A 17973-nucleotide genomic window follows, 5' to 3' on the forward strand; every position below is an offset into this window, starting at 1 on the left:
AGCTTCTATTTTTTATTTTCAATTTTATTTACAATTTATCTGCCGACAATAAGTAAATGATATTATATCAATACTATTTTTTGATTACAAAAACTACATTACATGAAGATACTTCACCATTGATCTGTACCAATACTTTTATTTTACAGAGCTAAATTATACATATATAAATGGTGATTTATATTTCTTAAATATTGATATTCTTGGTGTTGTGTGAATTAATTTCTTCGCTAAACAATTACGTGTTCTGTAAGTGTACCTTTTATAAGCAATTTTTTTTCTTTAACAGTCCCTATAATGACGTCCACTCTGAATATTTTATTTGTAACAACCATGGAGCATTTCTGATAGATCTTAAGGCTTTATTTTGGAGTCTTTCAATAATATCAATTTTTCATTTTGTTACTGCGACCCAAAGTTGAATACCATGTTATACTTGTTTAAGTATGCTTTTGTATATTAATAGTTTATTTACAATTTATAATTTAGATTTTCTGTCTAATAACCAGTAGTATTTTCTGAGTTGTAGATTTAGTTGTTTGTATTTGGTTCATACATGGTCTCACCACGATAGACGACGATCCAGATGCAGTCCAAGGTATTTGGCTTTATCTTCTTGAAGTATTAGTTAGTTGTTTATATATACTGAAGGTTATTTTTTAAGTTTCTTTTTATTAAGATGTAAATTATTTAAATTGATTTTGTTTTATTGATTTTTATTTTCCATTTCTCAAATCAAAGTATGGCTTTGTTTAGATATTTTTGTATATTAATAGAGACAATTACTGTATTAAAATGAATTGTTAATATTGCAGTGTCGTCTATGTAAGTGGCGATATTAATGTTTCCCACGGTTGGAAAATCATAGGTGTATACTAATTATATTGTTTTGTGATATCATCATTTATTTTTACTTTCAAAGTTCTTTGATTTAGATTTTATTCTAATAGTAGAGAGAGATATTTTGGTAATATTTTATAAATAGACTTTCATGACAAACTTTATCAAAAAATTGAGCTAGATCAAGAAATACGGCATTGCAATATTCGTTTTCTTCGAAAGTAGATTTGATCTTAGTGGTGATGATTCTAATAATTTGCGGCGTAGTTATTATGTAAACCAAATTGGTGGTCAGATATTATATTTTTTTCTGTTAATACTTTAGTTTAGCTTTTGTTTATTATTTTTTTATATATTTTAAAAAGTGTCTGAAGTAAGCTAATGGATCTATATGACAAAATAAGCTCGGATGGTTTATCTGGTTTTAGAATAAGTATGATTATTGCCACTTCTCATGCAACGAGAAAATAAGGTAGTCGAAATATTGCATTTATTACTATAGTGATCAGTCTTTTTGCTTTTATAGAAAGTTCTTTAAGTAGTTTTCCATTAATGTTGTCATATCGTAAGCTCTTTTTGATTTTTAGGTTCGCAATAATGTTAATTATTTAATTTATTTTTACGTTGTTGAATAAGTAATTTTTACCGTTTTTAGAGTCTTCTATTTAACATTATGAGTTCTCCTTTTGTTATGATACGTTATGGTAGGGTAAATACGATGTTCGTTCTTACCCATATCTTGTCATTTTTTAGGATTGAAATTGAAAATGTTTGGAGTTGTTTCATTTCTTCAAAGTGCTTTCCAAAGTATTTTCCAGCTTTATTCCCGTATTATTTTCTCAGATCACATCGATCTGAGAAAATAATAAGAAGTTCTCATAATCATCTTAGAACGAAATGAAGGTTTTTACAATACGTTACGATCTCGAGCTAAAAGAGAGGATGTCGCAAAAGAATTTTCCTGAGCAAATAATTTCGTAATTATAGCCATTGAACAGCTGGCTATTTATAACAGCTACATTTCTCCAAATACATCAATGGAGAAGGATTTGTTTGCACTAAATCAAAACCTGAAAAATGGAAGTGCTCTCTCATAAAGACGATTTTAACGACAAAATAGAGAGCTTATGTTAGAGAGTGAATCCAGGCCAGTTGTACTCGTTGATCTAACATTCGTATTATCGGCAGCGATGAAAAAAATCTCATTCTAGACATTAATAAAAGAGAAGTCACTCACTAACATATATCGGTATATCTAGGAATTCAGAATACAAAAAATGAATTACAGCCGAGAGATGGATGGTTCCTTGTAAAAACAGATTACAAGTTCTTTCCACAATAAATCAGCACTGTTGTCGGCCTACATGGGTTCCGAATAGCAAAAGAAGTATACATACGATAATAAAAGCATATGATGTATCGATGACAACTAAACTTTAGTTAATCCACAAGAGGACGTCGATCATGTTCTTTTCTACTAATTTCGGTTTAACGAACATCAACTCGTATGGATGAGCAATTCAAGATTTTGCACAGAAGCCTCTAACCCCCGAGGATATGTGGAGGTCTTCATCATCTAAGAAGAATGACACAGGATGGTTACCCTCACTAAATCAATTATCGATGGGTTAATTATCAATCGAAGGTTAGTAGTAAGAAGAAGAAATATAGTGGCGCAAAAATCAGAGCTAGGCTGACAGACTGATTGTTAGTCAATAGACGACGGACAATGGCGTTAGAGTGACCCCGCGAAGTAATACCTGATGATGAATGTTTACTAGCTTACTGTGAAAAAAAAAACTAAAAAAAATGTTTACTTTTGCATGTAGAATAAATATTTATCTAAAAAAATTGGGTTTTGAAAAAAAAAATTTTAATACATTAAAAAATTGTGATAACAATTTGCTTGGTTATGAATTTATTGGAGGAAATCTTCTAAATATATTTAAATAGTGATCGTCTTTTCATTAGTAACTTAAATATTTTAATTAAAAAAAATTTGTAAAAATAGTCTGGTAAAAAATGAAGAAAAAAATGTTTTCTTCAAAGCTTAATTTTTTTTTTAGAAATACTTCTTCTAATGCAAAAGAAAACATTTTTTTCTTTGGAGTTTTTTTCCACATTGCATATGTTCAAAAATAACCAAACTTGAAAAAAAAGTTATTTTTTTAACAAATATGAACATAACTTTTTATTGGCTCGATAAAAATAGATCCTGTTCCGTTTATTTCAAAGAGAAGATAAACGCGCATATATTCAACCTAATTTTTTTAAACTGACTTACTCGTTCAAAAGTTAGATGTTTTTTACGAGGGGTAAAAAATGAAAGAAAGATGGTTTAAATTGGTTGAAATGTGTTCCTGAGAATTTTTCTATAATTTTAGTATAAGGTGGGAACTACCTTATGGACGCAACTGGACCTGTATATGCATTATTATATATATGGTGTCTAATTCTAATTTATGCAATCAAATATCTCTGAATATACGTCAGATGCAAAAAAATGGTTTAGATGGAAATTGTTCATGCTGATGGGGATGAGGGTCAACTTCTGGTCAAATTCAAGATGTACTAAAAATACTGTAGTGATTAATGCTAGTCATCAGACATGAAAGAGAAGAGCCTCACGTAAATCTACGAGGGGGGAGGGGTCAATAAGTCTTTACAAAAAGAAGGAACAAAAAATTTTGCGTATGTAATTTTTTTTTATTTTTCAACATAATCTCCTTGAAGGTCGATACATTTTATTAAACGGCCTTCCAGTTTCTTTAAGCTATCAGAAAAATATAATTTCTGAAAACCCTCAAAATAGGCATTTGTTTCGGCGATGACTTATTCATTCGACGTGAATCGTTGTCCGATAATCCATTTTTTGAGGTTAGGAAATAAGAAAAAGTCACTGGGAGTCAAATCAGGCGAATATTGTGGATGGTCAATTAATTCGAACTTTAAATCGTTAATTTTTGCCATCGAAACTGCACACGTGTGAACTCGAGCATTGTCTTGAAGAAAGAGGCATTTTTTTTTGTTCAAGTGAGGACGTTTTTCTCTGATTTTTTCTTTCGGTTGACCTAATAATGACGCATAATATTGTCCAGTGATCGTCTGGCTCTTTTCCAAGTAGTCAATGTAGATGATTTCATACGCATCCCAGAAAACCGTTGCCATAATCTTGCCAGCTGACTTTACTGTCTTTGCCTCCTTTTGGACTGGTTCTCCTGCGGTAATCCATTGTTTTGACTGTTCTTTAGTTTCAGGAGTGTAGTGGTGTACCCATGTTTCGTCTACAGTTACGAGTCAACGCCAAAAGTCTTCCGGATTACGACGTATGCGTGCCGAAAGAGCCTCAGAGGTGACCACGCGGGTTCGTTTGTTTTCAACCGTGAGTAAACGCAGCACCCATCTTGCTGATATTTTTTTCATCTCCAATTTTTCATGCAAAATTGAAATGATTGTACCCTTTGATACCCCTGTGGCCTGAACTAATTCTCGCAATTTTAATCTTCTATCACTCAACACCATATCGTGGATTTTGTTGACCATTTCGGGCGTACTCACTTCTACGGGGCGCCCTGAACGAGGTTCATCTTTTGTTGTTGTACGACCGCGTTTAAATTCATTTACCCAGTTATAAACAGTCTTAAACACAGAGGAAGACTTGCCATGAACGACGTTCAACTCAACTGTGCTTTCTTTTGGTGTAAGGCCTTTCAAATGAAAATGTTTTGTCACCGGTCGAAACTCTGTTTTTTCCATTTTTCAAATAAACCAATAACTTTTTGTTTAACCAACGCTCACAAAAAAAACTACTTAATGAATCGAGCTGAAACTTTGTACGATATATAGTTCGTAGTATTGCTTGTCAAAAAAATCATAATTTAAGCGTGACGAGCGCCATCTCTTGGATTGTAAAGACTTATTGACCCTCCCCCCCTCGTATTCTTGCTATGAATTCAAACGTTTGTCAACTGCATAATTGTGGAATGTTTTCGTGGTCATTTGCAGCTAACTCTTTGTATTTGACAGTAAGACTGTCTAATTAGTAACCGTAATTAATTCAAGCTGCTAGCGTCTCAGTGCTTCAAAATATTTTCAAAAATTATTTATACATCGTGACAGTAAACGTCAAATTAGCGCTGATTATTTAACTTAATTGCTGTCTGTGAGGGCAGCACCTCCCGGGGGGACGAAATAGGTAACGAAGGAATTCGGCACGCAAGCAGACGGAACGCGCGCGACAGAATTTGAACCAGTGAAGCACCGACCATCATAGTGTCCGTCCGCTTACGCTACCGCTTCTATCGATTCACGTGCCCTTATCAACCATACGCCAGATCAGCGATTGCCGAGAGTGCCAGATAGCCGTGACAGCTGCCTCCAAGGAGCCATCCAGCCACTAGCTGAAGGCCAAGCAGTCTGTGTGTGTGTGAGGTTTCGCCATCGAGGGCGAAACCACTCCGTGCGCGCATTCGCGACTCGCGAGCAAAACAAACAATACAAAAACTGTTCCGTGCTGTGCGACTTGTCGTGGTTTTCTCCGATCGCCTGCAAGTAGAAGGTAAGCTGGCCAGCTTAATTTCGCGATCGCGATCATATGAATAATAATTTGATTCTAACATTCGATGCGTGCATGTAACAGCGTCTCTATTAACAAAGAACAGCGAGCGTACCGGCAAAGCGTGTTGTCGACGAGCGAGCGTTCATGTAAACAAACGCGCGGGCCGACCTTTTGTAGATTTTGAGGGCTAATAAAAGATCCAATTTATATTACTAACAAGTGTTTTCTTTGATTCTCTCATATCTTATAGCTTCCACTCACTCATTTTAGTATAGGTTATTAACAATTATTGGTTGACTGACGCTTACTTTCTCGTGCTCTCCCGGATAAGTAGTGAGCATTGACAACTACGCGTGTCCTTTTAATATAATCGCGCGAATATGATAATTAAACGGTTTCATCCCGTTACATGGCGCCCAACGTTAAAGAACCTACGGTGTTTTTGATAGTGCAAAACACCGGTTCTTAGTAATAAACTCGCGCCCAGTCAACCAGCGACCCAAGTGACAATCAAGTGCTGTTGTGCGCACTTGATACCGAAGGCCACATTAGTAAACAAAGCCTGTTAGGTAGCTTGCGAAGGCCCGCCGCGGCGAAAAATTGTAAATATTAACTGTGAACGCGTGCGAGTGCGACCGAAAGATTCTCGAACGTAAACACCAACGAATTTTGAAAGTTGCCGCAAATAATATTATACCCGTTGGCCCGGGAGAACTAACACCGGCAATTTTCAAACAAAATTAATTTAATTAAATAATTTTATTTGACATTACATTGTCGTAACGTAAAAGTGTTTTTTTTTAATATTATTAAAAGCGGTTATTGGTGATTACGCGCAACGCTCGTTACAATATTTTGAATACTAACTCACACAGCCGTACTAACAAACAGTTAGTGCGTCTGATAGGTAGGATAATTATATTGCGTACTAACGAGCGAAGAATCTTTCGGCAAATAATTCGTAAAACGCCGTTGATCAAGCCCAGTGTTGGCTAATAAAATTTTATTATTTTTTTATTCGGCGTACGAATTATAACACAACACTCGCACCCGCGTAGCATAACTGTAATTTTACATAGAATTTAACCGCAAGTAACCCAACAACGAATCATGGACCACACTCAGAATGAAATAGAAAATTGGGTATTGACGCTCCAGGAGGAGGAAGTCGAAGAATACCTCGAGCACCTGGAGCTCAAAACAAGCGGAACCAAGCTCTCGAGAGCTGCACGACTACAAAGCTGGTTACTCGGCGACTATTCCGCAGCAGACTTCGCGGAAACCGACAACCAGAACAGCAGTTCAGCCAAAAGAGCCGCCCTACGCTCGGAGCTAATAGTATCCATATGCCAGGAACACACAGCATCCGAGCAAGAAGGAGAACATCCGCTAGCCCAATTACTGCAGAGTACGGACGTAATATCGCGAGTTCAAAAAACCGCGATAAACATCGCGAATGCCCTGGACAGCGGAGAAAAATCAAATAGTAAGAAGGAAATTACTATAACGACTGACGAAGGCTACCAGTTTAAACTCCCGCCAGCATTCGCGGTGATGATACAAGACCTCATCTTCCGGTCCAGGGAACATGAGAGGAAATGGGAGGTACAAGACTCAAGGAACTCGAACGCGTCTGACCTAACCCAAATAATGCAACAAATCGTCCAGACCAACATCAAGGTGCAGGAACAAATGGAAAACCTGTCAACCAGGATTAAGGAACTGGAAAATGCCGTACACAAAATTATGCGGCAAGACGAGTCGAACAGTTCCAATGAGGAACCGCAACCCGAAAACACGCGTAGGAGCGTCGCATTCCAGGACACATTCACATGCCATTACGACGCCAGGCTACCCCAGAGCACTCCAGCCGGACCCGGACTGAGGCCCACGGGGGCCACCGGCAGGACCCCCCGCCGAACGCCCCCTTTCGGAGAGGGTGGACAGCATCAACTCGGTAGAGTTGATACTGAAGTGAACAACCACCCGCCGAGTATGTGGCCATCCCAACAGACGTCAAACCAGTGGTCGACAACAAGGGATGTCGGCCGCATCGTCCGGGGATGGAAACTCAGGTTCTCCGGAGAAGGCAACGCGAGTATTGACACCTTCTTATCAAGGTTGGACAACTCAAGGAGCAGCGCTGGAATTACGGAAGACGAGATGCTCATGGCAGTATCTGAACTACTCACCGGTCCTGCCCTCGTCTGGTTCGAAGCAATGCGCAACGAATGGTTCTCCTACGCGGATTTCGAGGCGGACGCCAGAGCATGGTTTGGGACCAGCAGGCAACAGCAGCAGCGTCTGACCAAAGAAGTTCAAGGCCGATACCAAGGCCCAGACGAACCCGCGAATGTATACATCGCGTACATGATGGGCCTAATGAGTCGACTGAACCCAAAAATGTCACACGAGAGCCAGCTGGACCTACTACATGCCAACCTCCTCCCCGAAATCCAGAGCCAAATACGGAGATCAGAAGTGGACTCCGTACGGACCCTGAACGACCTGGCCACGACGGCTCAGAATAATTTGCACCAGCGAAGGTCGGAGCGGACGATACCAGACCCTCAGTCGACTTTGTATCCTGAGATGGCATATCACCCCCGCACCGACGCGAGCAAGGGTCGTAAAGGGAAAGTGGCATCAATGTCCGGCGACACACCGAAAGTCAGTGATAGATTGGAACGCATGGAAAAGGTACTCGAAAAGGTGACGCACCAGGTCGTCTACACACCGACGCCTCCGGGGGCGGCACCTAATCCGAGTCTGGAATCCGTCGATGGCGAGAAGAAGGTTCTACCCATTGACGTATTCAACCAAATGCTGTTGTCCCTTAAGGAAATATCGGCGGAAATGAAGAATAACCGCGCCGACAAAAGCTCGACTTCCGAGAATCGAACTAAAAGTCCGGAGACTCCCCGCAAACGAGGAAGAGAGTTCTCAGGGCCGATCAAATGTGCCGAGTGCGGCCTACTGGGTTACTATAGGAAGTTCTGTCCCCAGTGTAATAAGGGAAACGAGCAAAGGAGTGGATAGGTGGGGTTGATCCCACTCCTTCATCCAGTAACCCTAACCCCGTCGAAGAGATCTCGCGGCCTCCGCCAACACAGCCCACGCCATTAGAAGCGAGCGTGTTGGGCGTCGAGAACGAGAACTCCCTTGCTGACGCCAAAGATAAGCGTGGCGGAGGAGTGCACTTGGAGAAGAAGGGTTACGACGCTAGTAAAGCCAGAGACCCTAGCCCAGCCGAGGCGGTGACGCACGGATCGCGCACGCCCTCGGGGGCACGGGCTAAAGCAGATAAATCGTCGAAGAAGAACCCCATGGGAACTCCGATCGTCCGAACCAAAGGGGCTCGGACGACAAGTAACGTCACTCGACCACGCAAGAGCACAATGGTTACCGCTATGAGGAATAAAGAGCAAAGCTGTGGAGCCGTCGAAGCTGTTTCCCGATATTCCCCGGAACAGGAGACGCGTTGGTGGCTACCGGTGAAGATAGGGGACTTCCAAATACGGGCCCTCTATGATCCGGGAGTTTCCACCACAGCCATGGGTAGTAATGCTCTACAAATAGCGTCTGTGCTGGGCGTCAGATTGGACACCACCCACGCGGGAACAGCAGGATTACCAGACGGTCGTAAGTTAACGATCGTCGGCCACGCCATGCTACCTTTCACCGTGGGAGGATTGACGACGCCGACGAGAGTAGCCATCCTCCCTACCCTCGTCGAAGAATGTATTTTAGGAGTGAATTTCATCAGGTTGTTCAGAGCGGTACTTGATCCAGACGATAACACATTGCTGTTCAAGGCATCGCAGGCCAAAATGGAGCTAGAAGTAGCTAGCTTGGAGGCTGGTCCGAGATTAGCCACAATCGGACTAGCCGAGGTTACGGCTACACAACAGACCATGCTGCAGAAGACCATCAACGAGGCCCTATCCCGAGCCCCGACAGGCTTGGGATGTGCGGCAGGCTTCGAGCACGAGATTCGGGTCGATGATACGAAGCCAATTAAACAGCGTTACTACCCGGTATCGCACAAGGTCGAGCAGGAAATACATAGACTGGTAAGGGAAATGTTAACCCAAGGGGTAATCGAACCAGCAGATAGTGGCTGGTCGAGCCCAGTGGTTATGATACGTAAGAAGGACGGTTCGTATAGGTTTTGTATTGACTTCAGAAAGGTCAACAAAGTCACTGAGCCGAATGCGTATCCCTTGCCGTTTATGCAGGATATATTAAGGCGCTTGCGAAACGCGCGCTATATATCCACGCTCGACCTCAGTAGCGCGTATCACCAGATCCCACTCAAGATCGAATCTCGGCCGATCACGGCCTTTACCGTACCCGGACTGGGACATTACCAGTTCGTACGAATGCCGTTCGGTCTCTCGTACGCCGGTGCCACCTTCCAGCGGTTGATCGATAGTGTGATCGGTCCCGAATTAGGCGAATTTGCCTTCGCCTATTTGGACGATATCATAGTGGTATCGTCCAGTTTCGAGGATCACCTACGACATTTAAAAACCGTATTGGACAGGGTGTGCGAAGCTGGCCTCTCGATTAATCGAGAGAAAAGCGTCTTCTGCAAGTCTGAAGCCAAATACCTCGGCCTGCTGATCAACCGCGAGGGGATCAGGCCAGATCCTGAAAAGGTGCGCTCTATCATGGAGTACCCACGGCCAGGAAACGTGCGACAGCTGCACACCTTCCTGGGGGTAGCTTCATGGTACCGCAGATTCTTGACCGACTTCGCCATGCACGCTCAACCGTTAACGAGGTTAACAGGAAAAAAGAGCGAATATGTGTGGGAAGAGGAACAGGAACAAGCCTTCGCCAAAATTAAGGCACTCATGATGTCCGCACTATGCCTGGGATTACCAGAACCTGATGGGCAGTGTGTGCTGGAGACGGATGCTAGCGCTACCGGAATCGGGGCCGTCCTGATACAAAAAGCAGGAGACGGCGACCGAATCATAGAGTACGCTAGTAGAGTCCTTAATCCGGCTGAGCAAAATTACTCAGCTACGGAGCGCGAATGCTTGGCGGTCGTGTGGGCCATCCAAAAATTTCGCCCATACATAGAAGCGTACCCGTTCAGGGTGGTAACTGATCACAATAGCCTGAAATGGCTATACAACCTGAAAAATCCAATTGGACGTCTCGCCCGATGGGCCTTACAACTTCAAGGCCATACTTTCGAGATCGAATATCGAAAGGGGGCAGACAATGTATTGCCCGACGCCTTATCACGCGCTTTCGAGCCCACGAGGGCAGAGGTTGGCTCAATGAACCAGCCGAACCCAAGGAACAGCGCCTGGTACACGGATCAATTCCGACGCGTCGAGAGCCAACCAGAACAATATCCGAATTGGAAAGTTGTCGGCCGGGTGATGTATCACCGAAAGCCGAATTACGATCATCAAGGAGGAGACCGATATGGCGACGAATGGAAACTCGTCGTGCCCCCGGAAGAACGCAAAGCGGTGTTGTTCGAAAACCATGACCTAGAGACGGCAGGACACTTAGGACGCGAGAAGACCTTCGCCCGCGTCGCCCAGTCCTATTACTGGCCGGGAATGTACACGGATGTGAAGGGATACGTCCGGAAGTGCCAGGTTTGCCAACAGTGCAAGGTCGAACAGCGACCGCCGCGCGGGCTCATGCAGGACCGAACATGGTCTATGCCTTGGCAAGTGGTCGCGGGCGACATCGCCGGACCCTTTCCGAAGAGCCCACGAGGGCACGAATACGTCCTGGTATTCATCGACGTATTCACACGATGGGTCGAATGTATACCCATACGTAGTGCTAACGGCAAGACGATCGTGAAGGAACTTCGGAAGCGAATAATCCTACGTTTCGGCACGCCAAAGATCTTCTTGTCCGACAACGGCACCGAGTTCCGCAATCAGTTGGTGGACGGGTACCTGAGAGATCAGGGGATAAAACGGACCTTCACCCCAACCTATACCCCGCAGGCTAACCCTACGGAAAGGGTTAACCGCACCTTGAAGACGATGATAATGTCGTATCTGCAGGGGAATCATAGGGAATGGGACCGAGCGCTACCCGAACTCATGTTCGCGTTGAATACGGCCGTCCATAGTTCTACCGGGGTTAGTCCGGCCATGCTCAATTACGGCAGACAACCGGGAGCCCCGAATACTCTCCGGAAACGGATGGACGAGCTCGCCGAGCAAGAGGAGAGTCTGCTTCGAATCGGGCAATGGAACGAGCACATGCAGAATAGCCGTTCCGCCATTCAGCAAGCTCACGAGAGCGCCTCGGATGAGTCCCTGAGGCAGTCCAAATACTACAATGCCAAGCACAGGGACCACAGGTTTAAAGAAGGTGATTGGGTGTGGAAAAAGAATCGCATACTGTCCTGCGCGGCGCAGGGCATTTCCGTGAAACTAGCACCCAAATTCATCGGCCCCTTTATCGTCACGAAGGTACTCGGTGCCAACTCATATCGCCTCGCCAACCAACAGGAGGAGGTCACGGAGCTAATACGCGCTAAGGACCTCAAACCCTATTATGGACGAGACGACGATATACCGGAAAATGGGACTCGTACACGAGACGACGACGAGACCACTACCGCCGAGGGAACCAAGGCAATGAGCGTCCCGCCCAACGCGAGCGACACGCCGATACACGGAAACGGGAGCGCCGACACTTCAGATAATACACTCCGAAATGACGACGCGACAACTCCGAAATCACCTCGCCGTACTCGCCGTAATCCCCCCAGCCGAGTCCCACTAGATATCCCTCCTACTAACCCGACGAAGCGCCCACGAGGAAGACCTCGTAAGTCCGCGCAAACTACACACACTACACAACATCGACAAACAACACGAGCCTCTCCTCCCATCATCGTGAAGAGGAAAAGGGGCAGACCACCGAAAGCGACAACCGTGAATGCATGATACACGGCGAACGAAGGACCTGGGAGACCGACGCCAAGGACCCCACCTTCGACTCCGGCGACGAAGGTCCTGGGCAGCCGAACAGGCGCCCACCTTCGATATCCAAAACTATTCAGGATACTAACTTGCTGGATAATTACAGGATGCAGATCACGCTCGAACAATTCGAGCAAGCGGCAGCCGCCCTCATCGACCTGGACCTGGGTCCCGCCGTTGAAGGGGTGGTACATGCCGCCTTGCACCTCGAAAGTACCCGAAGAGAAGAGGAGGAGCAAGCACGGGTGCGAGCTCACGAGAGCTCGTCATCCGTGCTCATCGAAGAACTCCCGACGGCGGACCCTACCGCGATACCGTCGACGACTCCCGGTATCGCGCACGGCGATACCACGCCGCTACCCGGACCCCCAGCGGGATCTATCCCGCTGAAGGCCCCGACATCATCCATTGGATGACCAGGGCGCAGAATTACCCGGGAGACCAGCCAGGTGATCTTCCCCGTGGGCAGGGCCACCGTTATACTACCCGGCGAATAAAGATGGGAGTGAACATCACGTGGATTATAATCCTTTATTATCCTCTCTCTTTTCCTCCTCGGAAGGGACAGCGCTAATGGAATTATCGTCGAGGACCCTATAGGTCCAGACTGGAAGGGGGCTGTGACGGTAAACGTCAAATTAGCGCTGATTATTTAACTTAATTGCTGTCTGTGAGGGCAGCACCTTCCGGAGGGACGAAATAGGTAACGAAGGAATTCGGCACGCAAGCAGATGGAACGCGCGCGACAGAATTTGAACCAGTGAAGCACCGACCATCATAGTGTCCGTCCGCTTACGCTACCGCTTCTATCGATTCACGTGCCCTTATCAACCATACGCCAGATCAGCGATTGCCGAGAGTGCCAGATAGCCGTGACAGCTGCCTCCAAGGAGTCATCCAGCCACTAGCTGAAGGCCAAGCAGTGTGTGTGTGTGAGATTTCGCCATCGAGGGCGAAACCACTCCGTGCGCGCATTCGCGACTCGCGAGCAAAACAAACAATACAAAAACTGTTCCGTGCTGTGCGACTTGTCGTGGTTTTCTCCAATCGCCTGCAAGTAGAAGGTAAGCTGGCCAGCTTAATTTCGCGATCGCGATCATATGAATAATAATTTGATTCTAACATTCGATGCGTGCATGTAACAGCGTCTCTATTAACAAAGAACAGCGAGCGTACCGGCAAAGCGTGTTGTCGACGAGCGAGCGTTCATGTAAACAAACGCGCGGGCCGACCTTTTGTAGATTTTGAGGGATAATAAAAGATCCAATTTATATTACTAACAAGTGTTTTCTTTGATTCTCTCATATCTTATAGCTTCCACTCACTCATTTTAGTATAGGTTATTAACAATTATTGGTTGACTGACGCATACTTTCTCGTGCTCTCCCGGATAAGTAGTGAGCATTGACAACTACGCGTGTCCTTTTAATATAATCGCGTGAATATGATAATTAAACGGTTTCATCCCGTTACAACATAAAAGGTAAAAGGCTCCTAGCCAAAATTAGCTCTTAAAACCTGTTTACTCTTTCACATATTAAGTTGTTTAGTTTAACATGTAGGGTTTGAATTAAGAAATTACATAAAACATCATTATTTTTAAAAACTTATTATAAAATAGCAAACTCAACAGAATTTCTTCATTACTAGCGCATATACCATATAGTATTCTTATCATTGTCGCATGTTAAGTTTCTATTAAAATTTGATAAATTTACTTTTTTTTTATTGCATTCTGTTAAAACATAATTATTTTGCAAATACTTTTTATATTCTTGAATTTTAACAATATTTGATTTTAGATTCTACAAGTGGCTTGACTAAAATAAAAAGAAATGATCTGGATTACAATTGCAAATTTATAATCGCTTACGCAGGTGAATCTATAACATGGGAAATGAACTTTGATGCACAATATCCTGATCTTGGTCCTGATTTAATATTAAGAAAAGAAGATTTCTGGCACGATGAGAAGATGGAAGAATTGATAAGTAATATACCAAGTTTAGTTAAATGGCATAGTTTAAACGATGTTCTTTTATACGAAATTGTGAATAATCTTCTGTACTTATTAGAAAAATACGAGGTATATAAAATTTGTATTATATATATTTATATATATAGAATTAAGTCAACTATATTATATTTGTTATTTTTATAGTCTGGTATCAGGTAATGTTTTAAGCGGTTAAAGTTTATTTTTGCTCAAATACCTAAATAAAAATGATTTTAGCAGTGAAAATAAACGCTCATCTTGCAGAGCAGTATTGGCCAAGTGCCTGTCAGTATACAGGGTTTCCAAAAATGTTCGGAAATATCCAAAAACTTTCCAGACAAAGTAATTTTTCAAAATAATTTAGGTCATTCTTGACGTAACTTTTTAAGAGAAATCCATTGGTGACTTTGAATGTGACCTTAAGCGTGACATTCAAGATTATTTGACGGTCAGCTTTGTTTATTTCAATGGGTACCCCTATGTTTGACCTCGGATTCGGAAAGAGCAGAAAATTCTAGATTCAGATAAGGTCAAATAGTAGGAGTCTGATTGACCCCTAAGGTCATATGAGGATAAACCTCATTTATTTCCTTAATCTTTTGACCCGAATAATCGCGTAAGGGTAATGTTCAGCAAAAAATATTACATAAAAATTTCTCAATTTCGTGAAAGCCACATTCCCATGATTTTGCTTTTGTCCTTGAAGGTCACTCAAATACAAACTGTATTACCTTATATGAATTTCCCGTTCTTTCCGTATCCGGGGTGAAAAATAGAGGTTCGCATTATCCTTTGACCTCCAAGGTCGAAGGCAATGTCATGGGAATATGGCTTCATCGAAGTTGAGCTATTTTCGTCTGAAATATTTTTTGCTAAACATTACCCTTACCCGTACATTCGGATGAAAAGATAAAGAAAAAAATAAGGTTTATCCCCCACATGACCATGGAGGTCACCCAGATCTCAACTATTTTACCATACCTGAATGTAGAATTTCCGGCTCTTTCCGAATCCGGGGTCATAAATAGGGATTACCATTTAAAAAAAACAAAGCTGACCTTCAAATAGCGTTGAAGGTCACGCTCAAGGTCACATTCAAGGTCACTAATGGATTCCTCGTAAAAGGTTACTTCAAAATTAACCTTGATCGTTTTGAAAAATCAATTGCCAAAAAAATTTTTAGGTGTGTCCGGCTTTTTTCAACACTGTATATATCTTTGATTTGTAACATCTACAAAGATCGTTTGAAAAGTCTGTGCAAAAATGAAAACTATTTGAAATTTTGTTATAAATCTTTTTTATTTTTCAACATAGTCTCCTTCTAGCTCATACACTTTATCTAATGCCACTCTAGTTTGTTGATCCCTTTCAAATAATAGGATTTGTCCAAGTCTATAAAATAGGTATTCGTTTCTGCAATCACCTCTTCGTTTCAATAAAATCTTTTCCCGTCAAACATTTTTTCATATTAGGGAACAAATAATAGTCTGTCAGAGCCAAGTTTGGAGAATAGGTGGATGTAAAACGAGTTGGAACCCTATTTCCATCAGTTTTGCGGCCACAACTGCTGTGGTGTAAGCTGGTGTGTTATCATGATGGAAGAGGAGTGAATGAATGAAGTGTTATCATGAAAGAGTTATTCTTGCAACTCAGTTTTTAAACGATGCAATAGCGATGAATAATATTCATCTGTAATAGTTTTACACTTTTCTAAATAGTCAATAAAGATTATTCCTTGCGAATTCTAAAAGACAGTCACCATAACCTTCCCGGCCAAAGGAATGGTATTTGTTTTTTTTAGTATAGAATCCTGCTTGTTTTAGTTTCCCCTTAGTGTAGTCCTTGTTTAGCCTCTTGAGGTGTGTTGCCTTTAATAGAGTAATGTTTTGTGATAGCGAAAACCGCTTAGTAGCGATTGTTCTGTCGTCTCTGGCCTCTTGCAGTCTGCACGCACTATTGACTGCTGCAGGACTTCGTATTTTGCTTTTGTTGGCTGTTGGTTTAATATGTCAAGTCGTCCTTGGTCTCTGCAGCATATCCGTCGGCGTTCGTTTCATCACCACTGACGTTCGTGTCCACCGGAGGAGACAGCGTGGCAGCTGGAGGCGACCAGCACAACGTAAGCACTCTTTTCTCTCTCTTCACTTCTTTCGTTTCCTTGCAAGCGTGCGCAGACTCAAAACGATCTGATACTCCGCGTTGAGCAGAAATGCAATCGCTGGGCGACCTTTAATTGTCTGAATCTAGTGGAGAGTCTCACCGCAATATGCCACGCAGAAATACTGATTTACAGGAGTTGAGCACTTGTTCGCAAACACCGCTTCGCTCCGAGCATTTGTCCGGATGGGCCACGCTTGTGAAAGACTTTTTTCTATTATTATTCTTCCTTTTTTTTCTTCAATTAAGATTGTAATTTTCTTTTTTTTTTGTAATTAATAAACGTAGGTTTGGATTTTTACTTTTTTCTGCTTCCCATCCCAAGCTCTCTTACGCGTGAACGTGCCAGCCTACACGCCCAGTAGGTTGTTCAGTAGCCGAAGCCTTTTTGCCTTTCAAATTTCCACGTAAATAATTTGATAAATAAAGTTTTAGGTAAATATAAATTGTAAAAAAACGACTCTCCCTTTATAGTTTAATCAACACACGAATTTTTTCACATAAAAATGTTGTGGCTACTTTAAAAGTAAAGTGACAACGGCTAAATTCTATTTAATGATCCCCCCTTCTGTAAATTAATTTAATTTTGAAATAAGTATTGATGTTTTATTTGAAAAAATTATTTTTTGGTGAAACGCCAGAGCCGATGAAAGATTATCACAGTCGGTGGTTTAATCAATTACAAAACGATTCATCTGTCGTAGAGTAGGTTTCTGATTAATTTTTCAATAGAATAATTAGTTTGAAAAGCGCATAAAAAAGATAGAATCCTAAGATTCGTTCGTTTGGTTGTTTTGTTTGTAAACAAAGTGGCGGTAACTTTTGTATGGTTATTCATAACCTCGTATCTTTCATGCACGTGTTTTACTGTGCGCAATCGTATTGCATAATATGACTAATGATATTGTGAATGAGTTATGTGGAACTTGGAGGCCAACGATGCCGAGGAGCCTGAAACGATAATTAATTGCTCGAAATTTTTCTTGACCATTGAAAGATATTCGAAATGTATGTCAACGATTTAGGAAACCACGGTGCAATTATCGATGATTGAAAAATATTCCAAGCACTTGTTGCTGTTAGTAATATATATAAGCAGAAGCAGCGAAAACAGATCTAAATGTCAGACGACAATGTCGTCAGCATCAAGTTATTCACTATTGCTAAATTTCTGTTATTCATTCTTCCACGATTATTCCATTAATGCTGTTCTCTTTTTCACTCTCGTTTTTATTTATTTTTTTCTTTTTTTTTAACAATATAACCATTGCACTTTTTAATCTCATAGATTCTGCCTGTCCGTTGCTTCCACCATTGATGTCCCTCGTGATGTGGCTGGTGGTGCTGGGTCTAGGTTACCATCAGAAATCTATACTTGATCGCTAAGTTAATCGAGGTGTTGTCTATAATGAACGCAAGTAGTCAGGCAATTCTCTACATTCAAT

At 42.3% G+C, this 17973-nt stretch overlaps 1 protein-coding gene across 1 annotated transcript in view; it reads left to right on the forward strand.

Annotated features, from left to right (window-relative positions):
- LOC131675518 (BRISC and BRCA1-A complex member 2-like) overlaps window positions 1–17973 on the forward strand; it is a 329141-nt gene that overhangs the window by 84602 nt on the left and 226566 nt on the right. Inside the window, exon 2 of the mRNA XM_058954530.1 lies at window positions 14178–14461. Within this exon, the coding sequence (XP_058810513.1) occupies window positions 14178–14461 (284 nt within the window). The remainder of the gene's footprint in view (window positions 1–14177; window positions 14462–17973) is intronic.

Source organism: Phymastichus coffea, unplaced genomic scaffold, assembly GCF_024137745.1.
Source record: "Phymastichus coffea isolate CEN01 unplaced genomic scaffold, Cenicafe_Pcof_1.1 PCOF00024, whole genome shotgun sequence".
NCBI lineage: Eukaryota > Metazoa > Arthropoda > Insecta > Hymenoptera > Eulophidae > Phymastichus > Phymastichus coffea.